Source organism: Polypterus senegalus, chromosome 10 (genome assembly GCF_016835505.1).
Source record: "Polypterus senegalus isolate Bchr_013 chromosome 10, ASM1683550v1, whole genome shotgun sequence".
In the NCBI taxonomy this organism is placed as follows: Eukaryota; Metazoa; Chordata; class Cladistia; order Polypteriformes; family Polypteridae; genus Polypterus; species Polypterus senegalus.
In genome coordinates, this window is record NC_053163.1 from 167,010,978 (window position 1) to 167,025,717 (window position 14,740).

At 45.4% G+C, this 14,740-nt stretch overlaps 1 protein-coding gene across 11 annotated transcripts in view; it reads right to left on the reverse strand.

Moving 5' to 3' along the window:
• LOC120537999 (voltage-dependent R-type calcium channel subunit alpha-1E) overlaps positions 1-14,740 on the reverse strand; it is a 368,732-nt gene that overhangs the window by 195,003 nt on the left and 158,989 nt on the right. For all 11 annotated transcript variants that reach the window (XM_039767331.1, XM_039767338.1, XM_039767337.1 and 8 more), the window contains exon 4: positions 6,674-6,779. In XM_039767331.1, coding sequence (XP_039623265.1) covers positions 6,674-6,779 — 106 coding nt within the window. The remainder of the gene's footprint in view (positions 1-6,673; positions 6,780-14,740) is intronic.

Sequence of the window (14,740 nt, forward strand, 5' to 3'; positions counted from 1 at the left end):
TGTGTACATTAATGAGGGAAAAAATGAATTTAAATGATTTTAGCAAATGGCTGCAATACAACAAAGAATGAAAAATTGAAGGGGGTCTGAATAGTTTCCGTACCCACTGTAGATAGATAGATAGATAGATAGATAGATAGATAGATAGATAGATAGATAGATAGATAGATAGATAGATAGATAGATAGATAGGACTTTGTTAAATGGTGCGACTCAAACCACCTACACCTGAACACCAGAAAAACAAAGGAGCTGGTGGTGGATTTTAGGAGGCCCAGGCCCCTCATGGACCCCATGATCATCAGAGGTGACTGTGCAGAGGGTGCAGACCTATAAATACCTGGGAGTGCAGCTGGATGATAAACTGGACTGGACTGCCAATACTGATGATCTGTGTAAGAGGGGACAGAGCCGACTATACTTCCTTAGAAAGCTGGCATCCTTCAACATCTGCAATATGATGCTACAGATGTTCTACCAGACAGTTGTGGTGAGCGCCCTCTTCTACACGGTGGTGTGCTGGGGAGGCAGCATAAAAAAGAGGGACGCCTCACGCCTGGACAAACTGGTGAGGAAGGCAGGCTCTATTGTAGGCACGGAGCGGGACAGTTTGACATCCATGGCAGAGCGACGGGCGCTGAGCAGACTCCTGTCAATCATGGAGAATCCACTGCATCCACTGAACAGGATCATCTCCAGACAGAGGAGCAGCTTCAGCGACAGACTGATGTCACCGTCCTGCTCCACTAACAGACTGAGGAGACCTCACACTATGAGACTCTTCAGTTCCACCTGGGGGGGTAAATGTTAACATTATACAAAGTTATTGTCTGTTACGCCTGCATTGTTATCACTCTTAAATTTAATATTGTTTTTATTAGTATGCTGCTGCTGGAGTATATGGATTTCCCCTTGGAATTAATAAAGTATCTATTTATCTACCTATCTAATCCTGCCAACTACGCTATCTATCTAGCTATCTAATCCTGCCAACTATGTTATCTATCTATTTATCTAATCCTGCCAACTACACTATCTATCTATCTCTTTCATGTCTATCTGTCTATCTCATATAGTGCCTTTCATATCTATCTATCTAATCCTGCCAACTACGCTATCTATTTATCGTATTATTTGTTTTATTTCACTTTACTAGTTTTTTTCTTTTTTGCCACGATGTCGTCACTTTCATTCACAGTGTGTTTCAATAGAAACCTGTCCAAGGAGCTTTGTTTCTTCCTCCCTTTTAGAATGTTTCTGAAATGAGTTAGGCAAGTGTCATTAAATTGCGCCGCTCCACGATCAGTTGCAACTTTTTCAGGGTGTTTCTTTTCAATAAAGTCCGAAACGTTTTCCCACATTGCCAGCACTTCCTTTATCTCACTTGAAGAGATAAGCTCCTCTGCCTCTGCAATGCCGATCTCCTGCAGAACCTCCATATGTTGCTGCATTTGTAGTTCCGTCAACTCCTCCGTCCTCAGTTCCTCAGAATGTGCGGCGACAAGCTCTTTGATGGCTCACATCTCAAAAAACTCATATGTTGGGCCACTCGTATCTCAAGGTACCACTGTATTATGTTTTAAGTATTCTTCTAATTTGTACAGTCTATTGGGGCTGTGCTGCATGGTGATTTTTGCACTTTGAATAAAGTTGATTGATTGATTGAGAAGTAAACAGGACAGTTGTATTAAATATTGAAAATACAGGGTGGCTCACCTCCACCGAGACGACTGCCTGATCAAATCTGGTACTCACATTTACAGAAGATGCTGAAAGTGATCTCCTTGTGATCTCTGTGCCCATGTCAGTCTGTTCGCTTACGCTCTTTGCAACGTCATGGGATCGACTCTCTGTATCGCATTTTCAGTGTTCAACTTTGTCTCATACAGACAGCCCCTTAAAAGACCCCACGCGAAATAGTCACCCGTTGTTAAGTCAGGCGAACGTGGTGGCCATAAACCCTTGCTAATAATCCTTTGGTCAGGGAAATGCTCCCAAATAGTAGGCACAAATATGCGGGAAGTATGGCAAACATACAAACACCATCCGCCACCACAAAAGTGGTTTCCAGGGGTCAAACAGCGAGGAAACAAGGCAGGCGACCTGACCGCAGACACCTATCTGGCGGCAGACATGACAGGAGTCGTCTCGGTGTTGGTGGGCCACTTTATCACGGGCCACCCTGTAATAAATAGTGTGCTTCAATTTAAATATTTAAAGTTTAACAATCTTGATTGTAGCAGAAATTTGTCAGTTTTCACCCTCTGAAGGTGGTCCGTAGAGGGCTAGTGAAGGATCAAAAATCAAAAATAACCACATATTCATTGTCGGAGACCTTGAAATTGTCTGAAACGATACCCCACATGCCTAGGCTTGAAAGACGTCATTTTTAATCTTCGGGGGGAGTGCTGGGACCACCAGTAAAGAATCAAAGTATCACAAATATCATCAATATTTGCGATTAAAAACTTGTATTTTTCAAACCGTATGCATGTTAGTGTGGATTTGAGCTTACTAGCTGATCCCCTCTGTTCCCCGACTACATTCCAGTTTATTCCCCGTTCTTCTCCTGGTGGCTGTGGAACAGCCCAGCTTTCATCCCTGGTCAAGTGGGTTCTTTTTATTTTTGAACCTTTTTTGTTTTCAAACATTTTGTTGTAGATTTTGGTATTGATTGGTTTTGCTCTCTTGTCTGTCTATATTCTCGTAATGAATATTTGGTTTAAAGTAGGGAATCTGCGGTGGACTGGTCCTCTGCCCGGGATTTGTTCCTGCCTTGTGCCCTGTGTTGTCTGGGATTGGCTCCAGCAGACCCCCGTGACCCTGTAGTTAGGATATAGTGGGTTGGATAATGGATGGATGGAAGTAGGGAATCCATTCCCGGGAATTTGGGAAGCCCGCATGTCATTCCTGGGAATCCCGGGCTCGCTGGGAATGACATAGTGTACGGGCATCTCACATGTGAACGGTTTTAGAACGAGCGACACTTATTTTTAATAAAACTACTGCAATATGTTGACACCAATAAAAGACTAACCTTAACTACTTTTGGTTCATGCTGTCATGTAAGTACAGAACATGTATCTAGTTAGTTGCGGTAATAAGAGCGTAGAAAGCACAACATGTCGAGCGTGCGGTCGTCCAGGCGAGAGTGCACCTTTGTGCAGAGTACGCCAGTTGCGGAGAACGCAAACAACTGATGTTCCGACTGCCGACTGGCCCCGAGCTCTACTCCAGTTGGAAACTTGACACCAGCCTGTACTGCCAACACCACAAACGTCAATGAACTCTGCCCCGTCCCGGCATTTGTGAGCTGCAGAGTGCAGGTTCCTCCCAGTCCGCTATGCTCAGTCTTAGTGGGAGCCGGGAGACTGACTGCTGCTGGTCTGTTGTTGACTACACCGTGGGCCAAAGAAATGTGCCACTTCATTATTGTCAACTATATTTTTATGCGATATATATGTGAGCTTGGCCGTTGTCGTTCAGCCGGGAATTCCAGCAGTTTCATTCCCGGGAATGCGGGAATGGGAATCGTCCAGGAATGGATTCCCTAGTTTGAAGTATTGTTTTGTGTTTGTATTGGCTCCTTCATGGAGTGGAGGGAAGGAAACTGATGATATCTAGCAGGATTGGGTCAGCTTAGCTATTAGCTAAACACACAGGCTTGATGGACTGAATGGTCTCCTCTCATTTCTCAAATTTCTTATGTTCGTATGCCAATTTAGTTTGTAGATTGTCTTATAGGTAGACCACAGGTGCAGACAGCGATGTAGACTGACTGGTAAGCTGAGAGTTTTGTCTTTAGACTCATCTCCCACTTTAGCACCAAGGAGCAGATCAGTGCCTACAGAACAGCTGCCTCCACTCTAATCCACTTGTCGACTTCACGCTAACCTTCTTCCGTTACTCTTAAATAAAATCATGAGCTATTTCAACTCCTCAGCTTAGGACAGAACGACCCCCCGCCTCACCTGACTTCACTTCGCCTGGAGAGAGCAATCGACTCTTTTCTGAGTGAGAACCAGGACTTCAGACTTGGAGGGATTGATCCTCATCCCATCCCTTTCACAATCAGCAGAGAATCACTCAGGCTGAAGGTCACAGTCAGATCAGGAAAAGGAGGACAACATCATCTGCACAGAGTGATCTGAAAACAATAGTAGGCCTCATTTGGGCATTAGGTGTTTGGAGCCTGCTGATAAGAAAGCCTGAGGCTCCATTTCAGACGTTTAGGCCTTTGTTAGGTATTCTGGGGCCAGGGGTTTTTATGTGATTCCCCCTCTTATCTTTCAGAGTGTTAGCTTTGGTTTTTAATAGCCATTCAAGTTTTTCCTTGCTTTACTTCCATTATTTGGCAAATAAATCCCTGAATTGAAGACAATTTAAAATTGTGCAGCGACCCCAGTGTCCAGACCTGAGAGGGAGACGCTCTTTAGGTGGCCTAGACATGTCCAAGGTGACAGTAGCACCTGGAGAAGCTGAAGCAGCTCCAGTCCCTCTTAGGCCCAAACCCTGGGGTTGCTATAAATGTTTTGGTGCCAAGTGTTTTGTATAGTAGGCTTTGGTTAAACCTGGCAGGCAAGGACTCATTTGGGCATTAGGAGTTTGGAATTTGTAGATAAGAAAGTCTGAGGCTCCAGTTCAGCAGTTTAAGCCTTTTTTTTTGTTACTGTAGGGCCAGGGTTTTTTTCTGTGATTTCTCCCTCTTACCTTTCAGTGTGTTAGCTTTGTTTTGATTTCCATTCAGGTTTTAATTTCGTTTATTTCAATTATTTTTTTTTTTATATTTTTATTAATTTTATTACAATCCATACAAAGCAATCAAGTTTTTACAAAAAGAAAAACTGAGTTAAGAACAGATCCCTGGTTTATTTCAATTATTTGACAAATCTTAAAAATAACTAGTGACCCCAGGGTCCAGACTTGAGAATTACACGCTCCTTAGGAGGACTAGACAATGTCCAAGGTGACAGTAATGCCTTAAGAAGCCAAAGCAGCTCCTGGTCCTAGCCACCTAAGTAGTTTGTCCCTCTCAGGCCCGGACCCTGGGATTGAAACAAATGTTTTGGTGCCGAGTGTTTTGTATAGTAGGCTTTGTTTAAACCCGCAATGTAAGGCCTCATTTGGGCATTAGGAATGTGGAGCCTTCCGATAAGAAAGTCTGAGGCTTCATTTCAGAAGTTTAGGCCTATTTTGGTATTGTAGGGCCAGGGGTTTTTCTGCAATTTCCCTCTCTTGCCTTTTTACCATTTTAGCTTTCTTTTGATTCCCATTCAGGTTTTTATTGCTTTTATTTCAATTTATTTGGCAAATAAATCTTCAAACTGATGACTGTTCAAAATTGTGTAGTGACCCCTGGGTCCAGACTTGAGAAGGTCACACTCCTCAGGTGGCCTAGACAATGTCCAAGGGGACAGTAATGCCTCGAGAAGTCAAAGCAGCTCCTGGTCCTAGCCACCTAAGCCGTGTGTCCCTCTCAGGCCCAAACCCTGGGGTTGCTACAATTGTTTTGGTGCCAAGTGTTTTGTATAATAGGCTTTGGTTAAACCTGGAAGGCAAGGCCTCATTTGGGCATTAGGAATGTGGAGCCTGCCAATAAGAAAGTCTGAGGCTTCATTTTAGACGTTTAGGCCTTTGTTTGGTATTGTAGGGCCAGGGGTTTTTCTGTGATTTCCCCCTCTTATCTTTCAGAATGTTTGCTTTGGTTATTGATTCCCATTCAAGTTTTTCTTCCTTTATTTCCATTATATGGCAAATAAATCTTCAAACTGAAGACTGTTCAAAATTGTGCAGTGACCTCAGGGTCCAGTCTTGAGAGGGACAATGTCCAAGGGGACAGTAACACCTGGAGAAGCCGAAGCAGTTCCAAGTTCCCAAACCACCTAAGCAGTGTCTCCCTCTCAGGCCAGGACCCTGGGGTTGCTACACTTGTTTTGGTGCTGAGTGTTTTGTAAAGTAGGCTTCAATTAAAGGCTTTGATCAGGCATTAGGAGTTTGGGGCTTGCAAATAAGACAGTCTGAGGCTCCATTCTGGTGGTTTAGGCCTTTATTGGTATTGAGGGGCCAGTTGTATTTTTTTTGTGATTCCCCCCTTATGTTTTAGAGTGTTTATTGGTTCTTGTATTAGAAAAGCCTATCCCCGTTTTTAATGAGCCTGTGCAGGCCTGAAGCCTGCTTTTTGAGTTTGGCCGTTAGATGTCAGTGAAGCTCAGAGGTCTTCTTCTGGAGGCCACTCCTCATTTTGAGGGTTGATCAGAACACGGCTGTTCTCCATCATTCTGAACTCCACCTCTCACTTACTGGTGTGGATTACATTTTCTAGTCTGTTTTATGATTTCCCATTTAATTTTGCCCCCAAATCCTTTTAATCACCCAGTCCTTGCATTAACATTCATTCAGTATTTTGTGATAGGCTATTGTTTTGTTCCTGATTACAATGCAGGGTTCTAACCAAAACTAAATGGCCCCTCATTCTCATTGTGTTCCTCTGGGCACCTAGGAGTTGGCTATAAGCCCAGTGTACCCCATGACATCCTCACATTTCAGGGGGGCAACGCTACGACTTGTCCATTGACATTGTCACCCATCCCTCTGACAGTCAAAGTTTTTTTTCAATTGTCTTTCAAATGTGGCATCTCAGGAGAAGAGGAAAACAAGAAAAGAGGTCACTCACCAGCCGCTTGGACATGGGCGTTTTGTCTTCTCCAGGAAGGTGCTGCTCCAGGGCCAGCACGATGCAGTTGGCGATGATGGTAGCCAGGATCATGTATTCAAATGGAGTGCAGGAGAGGAGTCAAGGAGAATCAATGAGCAGTATGGACAACAGCAAAAACACACCTGGGCAGGTCGGCGGTAGAGTAGAAGTGGGCAGATGACTTCTCACCTGCCCAAATGCCAACAGGATTCAATCAGCCAATGGAGCCCAACAAGTACCTGCCAGATCTGCTCAGCACAACATTAAAAGGATTCAGGGAACTGTAAGAATATCGTCGGCACCCATCGCCAAGCTCAGAATCATCCATCTCGAAGATGAAGACTGAGCAGAACTCACAAGAACCAGCGAGCCCACTGGCACCATCAACCTCCCCGGGCACTCCAAATTAATGGGCATGAGTTAAGACATCACCCTCCATAGGGGGCAACCTAATGCAAGACAGTAGGGGATGTGGAGGTGGGCATCACCCGTGTGGAGATTGGTGAGGCATGAGGGTCTCATACTATCACATGAAGGTGGGCTTTTGAGAAGAGAGTGCTGGGCATGCCAAAGTAACTCTGAATAAGAAGGAGCTGCGGCTGCGGAGGTAAGGCTGGCTTTGATTAATCACCGCTGCTAACAAATGCCATCTGCTTCATCCTGCTAACTTCTGGCTCTCAGGATTGCATGCAGTTGCCTTAGAAACTGTGGAGGCCAATTAGGAAGCGGCACTAAGTGGTGCTGGGCCGTGCTGCCTATAAATAGAGAAGGCTGGGGGTCCACGAGTCGCGGCCCGCCAAACGCCTCGGCCTCCATGCACCTCAAACTGCCCTTCACAGTTTCTCGCTTCAATACAGAAATGCGCCTTCAGTAATTAAAAAGCTGAATGGCCAGATTAGTACAAAGCACAACGGCAGGCAACTATAAAAAGAAAACGACAGGCCCTCGGGCACAGCTGCCATGGCACCAGCACACCTTCCTAGAGCAGTCCAAAGGCTGGTGCCCACCCGCGACTTGTTGAATTGAATTTGTGATCGGCACCTAACCCTCCGAAAATGACCAATCCTGCGGAGTCCACTGCAGTACCATTATAACCATTATATAGCGCCATCCACAATTACAGTATCTATCTATTATACGGCGCCTTTCACATTCTACCTATCCATTATATAATGTCTTTCATATCTATGTTTTATATGGTGCCTTTCATTTCTAGCTACTATATAGTGTTTTTCCTATCTGTCAGTTTATCTATTTATTATACAATGCCAATCACATCTATCTATTTGTCTAATATATAGTGCCTTTCTTATCTATTTATCTCTCTCTTATATAGTGCCTTTCATGTCTATCTAATGACCTGTTTTGGTGTGCCTTTATTTTCTGTGTATTTCCTGGTTATTTCTCATTGGTGTTTCTCCCTGTGATCATCCCTACTGTCTGTAACTGTGTCATGCTTTTCTGTTCAGGGTCAGGTGGCACACAAACATGCCTGCTTCCCTAAACACATAGATGGGGTGTATCCTGCCATGGATGGACATTCTATCCGGGTTGACTCCAGTTTGGCAACCAGTGCTGCCAGGGCAGTGCCCAGCACAGACTATGAAAATGCACCCAGCCACACTTTATCAGGTGTCTCTCTACACACACCCACGCATTTCTGTCCACAGGCTCAAAGGTCCGATTATCACAAAGGGCGTGTGGTGGAGGGCACAGAGCAGAAATAAGTCCAACATCTTTAAAATAAAAGCAGACAGCGAATCAAAACACAGGAGGATACTCCCTCCGAATCGTCTCAACAGATTTCACAGCACATGTGGTGGCACGTCATAGCGAATGACACCAAACGTCACCTCTGTTAGTCACATCTGGTGGCTCCCGGCAACTGTGCCAACAGGAAGATAACAAAGGGTGCTGCCCATGGCGAAAAGAACCATTTAACCCTTTGTGTCCTGAGTGACACCCTGTTTAGACTTTCCAAAGCAGCCAGTAGAACCGACCTCTTAATGGGAATGCCAGTCTATGACACCCATAAAGTAGGTCAGCAGTTCACAAGGATTGAACATCACAGCCTAATCGAATCCAGACACAGGTAGTTACAAAGGCGGCTCTACATTTGTCGCAAGTGGGCCTAATGAGCGCACTCCGGTTGGGCTGGTCACTCCTCGTTGTCCGTAGCGGGTAATCTTTAATATTTAACTTGCTTCGGTATCCGGAGCGCGCACGCCATCAGCAGCACAAACTGTGCGCGCATATCTCGGAATTTAAAGACCGCGCGCCCCTAGCTGTATTGAGCATGCGCACTTTTACTTTTATTAACCGCGCCCACTCAGTATAATCAGAGTTCGACAGCCTTGGGTTTCTCTTGGGTTGATTTTCATTAACTCATTACCATCATAGTTTGACCACCTCATATATAAGGTGTCCGGAGAAAGCGCACTTCCAGAAAGAAAAAAAAAAACCGGCGCCCTTTGTGTACGTAATGCTGACATTATGATCATACTGTACTTCAAAGACTCGGGAAGGGGTCCGCCTCAATGTCCGGAACGCGCGCCCCTTCAATGGCATACATTTTGCGCAGATTGGTACATTGAGCGTGCGCACTTTTACTTTCATAAAAAGTGCCCACTTAGTATAATCGGAGTTAGACGACCTTGGGGTACCTCTTAGGTTTATTTTTTATTAACGGCGCCCACTCATTATCATCATAGTTTGACGACCTCGTACCCCCACGTCGGTGACCGGACAGCGCGATCCTTCAGATTGATATCAAAACCGCGCCCCTTTGTGTACATACCGCGGACATTATCATCATACACCTAAGACTCGGGAGGGGGTCCCCATCGGTATCCGGAGTACGCGCCCCTTAACCTTCAGATGGTTTTTTTCCCCCCTAAAATGATGAAACACTTTGCACATTCAAAAAAGTATCACATGATTGAATATTCTAACATTTTAAAACATAGAATAAAAAACATAAGTAAGCAGTAAAATATTTACATCAAATGACGCCGAAAAGCCTTAAGAAAGATAGATGGAGGTTAGGAGCAGGCGCTGATACAACGCATTGCCGCACCCACCACACGACAAACCAACTCAGGATCCAGATTAGGACCCGAGTGCTGCCATGCGATGGGTGACACCTCAGCACCACAAAGCAACAGCCTTATTTAACGTTTAGATTTGTCGCGATCGCAAACGTATTCAAAAGTTGTAAAGGTCGGCGTCCTTCTGGAGAGTCTCATCTTGTGTAGTTACAATTTGGCGAGTGTAATAATTAACATAATAACGAATTATAATGAATTATTACAACATAGAAGTATGTAGGAACTTCCATCCAACCCGCTATATCCTAACTACGGGGTCACGGGGGTCTGCTGGAGCCAATCCCAGCCAACAAACCCTGGGCAGGGCGCCAGCCCACCGCAGGGCACACACACACACAATAGGGACAATTTAGGATTACCAGTCCACCTAACCTGCATGTCTTTGGACTCCGGAAGTAAACCCACGCAGACACGGGGAGAACATGCAAACTCCACGCAGGGAAGCGAACCCGGGTCTCCTAACTGCGAGGCAGCAGCGCTACCGTGCCGCTCGTATGTAGGAACTTTCATGGGGTATTTCTCTACCAATTCCTCTTTGTAGGTCTAGAAAAAGCTTCAACCAAAAGGAAGTAATAAATACACAATGAAAAAATAAACATTCAACAGACTCGCAGAGTACGCAAGCATCAAGTACATCAGGAAACGTACGGAGTGCTTTATTAGCAGGTTATCATCTACGCAATATTGTATGGCCGCTCAGATGTCGTCTCATGGACTGACCGGCTCCCAGAACGCCCTGATGGCAGAACCGCCCCCGCTAGTGACGGGCGATTCGCGAACGATTCTTTTTGTTTAAAGGACTCCTTTCAGCGAATCATAATCGATTCAGTGGAGCTCAACGTGAGTGCCAAAGCAACGTCACTTCAACTAACTGGTTAATGGCCTCCGGCAACGTCACGTGCCTCGAGTGGCTGTGATTGGCTGCATTTTGTGCCAATCTTAAATTCTAAGGCTTGTTATGCAGACGTAGGCCGTATAATCGCCATTCGGATTTGCGCTTTCCAAGTAACTTTTTAAGGAGTTAAACGAACTTATCTAGTGTTAAAGTTAACGCCTGCAGATGTTATTGTGTAAGCCGATAGTTTAATCGAGAGTGATGTGTATTAAAACGCATATATGCAGTATTGGCGTATTTTTATTTGAGAGAAAAAAAATAACATTCATTAAAAAATAAAGCTATAGAGTGGGCCAATGAGGAAAATGGCCTCAATAATGGTGCTGCGTCTGGCACAGCATGCTAGGGTGAGGTGCCAGTCCTGGAACTGAATGCCAATTCTGGATCTGTTAAAGGATCTCACCTCATTATTTGTATTACCTGGCATGGATTGACTGCCCCATCCAGGGTTGGCTCCTGTTTTGTGCCCTGCATTACAAAACCTCCACCTGATCCTGAACTGACATAAGCATTAAGTCGGGTTATGCCCTTTTCTATATTCTACTGTCCTGGTTGAGAATTACATTCGATTACCCATTTATCTGTATCTTCTCTGAACCAGTTTACTCCAATTTGGGGTCACAGCCTGTCCCAGTGGTCTCTTATTGGGCACATACGCACTGTTGTATCATAACATGAGATATCCCACTTCACCCGATTCAGGGTGGGAGTCAACATCAGGGGCCAGGTAGGCACTAACTGTGGTGCAAGGGCTCCTGACAAGGTGGGCACACCCAAGTCTAGAAGGGGGTCACCTTTTATCTGGTTAGCTGGTTCCAAATATTTTGGGTCTTTTCTAGTGCCCATGAGATGCCAGTCCACATACCCCAGCCCCAATGGTGCCACTCTGACACTGGTTAACATGCAGCCACCAGAGCTCTGGATATTATGATTGTCCCCTTTTTGCTTTGTCGGGAGGGGGTGGTGGTGGGCTTCTGGCTCAGATGGCACAATTGGGATTGTGGGTATTTGGAGGAGCTGAAAACATTAAGTAGAAATGAAATTACTTGTGAAATGGAAATGGCAGCAAGGCAAGAATAAAAGAAGCCCTTGATGTTCTGCCAGCAGATTAATGCTTAAAAAAAAACGAGATGGCGCTTGGTTTGCTGCCAGTCGGATCATCATCATCCCTCTCTGTTTATTTTGTCTGTTTGCTGGGGGACGCTTCTGTCGTGCCCACTCTTAAAGAGCCCCGCTCTTCTCAGGATGCGCTCCATGTCCTCCATCCACTTGTCCTGACTGCCAGCCAGTGCTGTGACCCGTCATTGAATTGCCATCGATTTCCACTTCATGGCTGTCTTACGAGGTGGGCCAGATGGCACAGTATCTGACCCCCTTAACAACTAAGCCCTCACCATTATAGGGGGGCTCTCTAAAAGCTGAGGCTTACCCTGACCACCAGTTGGGATGCCATTCTATTAATTCCATTAAAACTGCACCAATCTCTGAGTCACTAATGTACTTTTGGAATTAAAACCCACTGGAACTCGGGAAGGGGGGGTGGGGGGCAGGGGGGCAGCTCAAATTTGAACCCAAGGACCCTGGAAGTGTAAAACGGTACCAATATTCAGTGGCACCGTACTGCCAAAGTCTATCCAGCCACCCATTTCTAGGACCAGAGCCCAAGCTAGCAGCATTGGGTGCAAGATGGCATAGCACTCTATCAAACACCTATCCGCGCCCAGTCATGTGGCACCTTTTGCCAGTTAATCTAACAGGAACATTAATTGTGACAAAGGAAATGAGAAAAATGTGGAAAACAACTGGCAGAAAGGAAACCCAGATCTCTGGAGAGGCGAGGCAGCAGCTTTAGCCGGCGTGTCACCTACAGAGCCAACCTAAGGGAACATTTTAGAAAAGGGGCTGCCTGGGGGCATTCATGAGTTCCCTGCTGCTAAGATTACAAGATGTTAACCAAGACTCTGATTGGTCACAAAAAGACTTAAAAAGGACCAATGACAATATACTGTAGAACTGGGGTCACCTCAAGTGCCTCTGGTGGTCACTCACTGGGGCACAACAGGACCTTAACAAAGGCTCTGATTGGTCATAATAACACTTATAAAGGAGCAATGACACTTGAGATTTGGGACCACCTCTAGTGCCTCTAGTGGTCACTTACCGTGGTGCAACAAGAACTTAAGGGCTCTGATTGCTCATAGTAAAACTTTCAAAGGGCCAGTGACAATACAGAATTAGTGCCACCTCTAGTGGTCACTTACTGCAGTACATTAGGACCTTAATGCTCATATTATGACTTAGAAACGGCCAATGACAACACAGAAATGGGGCCACCTCTAGTGCCTCTAGTGGCCATTTACTGCAGCACAACAGGACCTTAACAAAGGATCTGATTGGTCATAACACAACATACAAAGTGCCAATGAGAATTTAAAATTGGAGTCGTGTTTAGCTCCTCCAGTGGTCACTTACTGCAGTGCAACTGGACCTTAACTAATGCCTAAATCTGTCAAAATAAGACTTAAATAGGGGCTGATGGCAATAGAGAATTGGTGCCACGTCTAGTGCCTCTAGTGGCCATTTACTGCAGTGCAACAGGACCTTAACACGGGCTCTGCTTGGTAATAATAATACACACGAAGGAGCAACGACACTTTAGAAGTGTGGTTACTGTTAGTGCCTCTAGTGGTCACTTACTGCAGCACATTAGGACCTTAATGGTCGTATTATGACTTAGAAAGGGACAGTGACAATATAGAATTAGTGTCACCTCTAGTACCATTTATTGTTAATTTACTGCAGTTCAGGACCTTAACAAAGGCTCTAAGTGGTCATGATAAGACTTATAAAGGAGCAATGACATTTTAGAAGTGAGATTACTGTTAGTGCCTCTAGTGGTGACTTACCGTGGTGCTACAAGAACCTAAGGGCTCTAAAATCTCATAGTAAAACTTTCAAAGGGCCAGTGACAATGTAGAATTAGTGCCACCTCTAGTGGTCACTTACTGCAGTACATTAGGACCTTAATGCTCATATTATGACTTTGAAAGGGCCAATGACAACACAGAAATGGGGCCACCTCTAGTGCCTCTAGTGGCCATTTACTGCAGCGCAACAGGACCTTAACAAAGGATCTGATTGGTCATAACACAACATACAAAGAGCCAATGACAATTTACAATTGCAGTCGTGTCTAGCTCCTCTAGTGGTGACTTACTGCACAGCAACAAGACCATCATGAGGTCTTTGTTTAGAAGGTCAGCTTAAGAAGCCCCCACAGGATCTGAGCTAAAGGGTACACAGCAGGTCTCCATCAGGGTCTCCATCAGGAGAAGCCCAGAAAGCCACATATCATATCAACTTTGCAGCCACCCTGACCCAGATGACCACTCACCCAACCCTAATCTACTGTATTATTGTGTCTGCCCATTGAACAGCCTCAAGTTATCCGAGGACCACCTTAATGATTTCTTAAGCTACACACCAGTCAGTCAGATAGTACAGGGACTCAGCCCTTTGGCCCAGAGACAGCTAAATAGCAGAGGGTCCCAAGATGAATGAAAACAGTCCAGCAGTCAGTGACGGGCTAAGATTTGAAGCCGGACCCCTGGAGCTGCTGGCGGTGACACACTTTCAAATATTCATTCGTCTCTTCTCCGTGACCTTTTACCAGCAGCATTTTTTGCACAAAGGCAAGACCTAAACTCGAACGGCAGGCCAGTCCACCAAAGGGCTCACAATTTAGGACCCCACAAGTTGGAAGAAAACCTTGTGGAAACTTTGGAGGGGGTGGGGGTCCCACGGGGAGAACGTGCAGACTCCACACAGACAGCCCATTAATGAGGCCGCTGGTCTGCTGGGCACAAACGAGAAAACGGCGCAGTTCAGCGGGAGCCCGAGGAGCACGAGGCGGAGTGACATTTACAGCCCGGTGACACCATTGTATCGGAAGAGCCTTTATCGGACTTCCTTCTGAGGATCCATTTATTACTAAATAAATAAATAAATAAAAAGAAGCAAGTCGAGGAAAAGCGACGCTGTGAC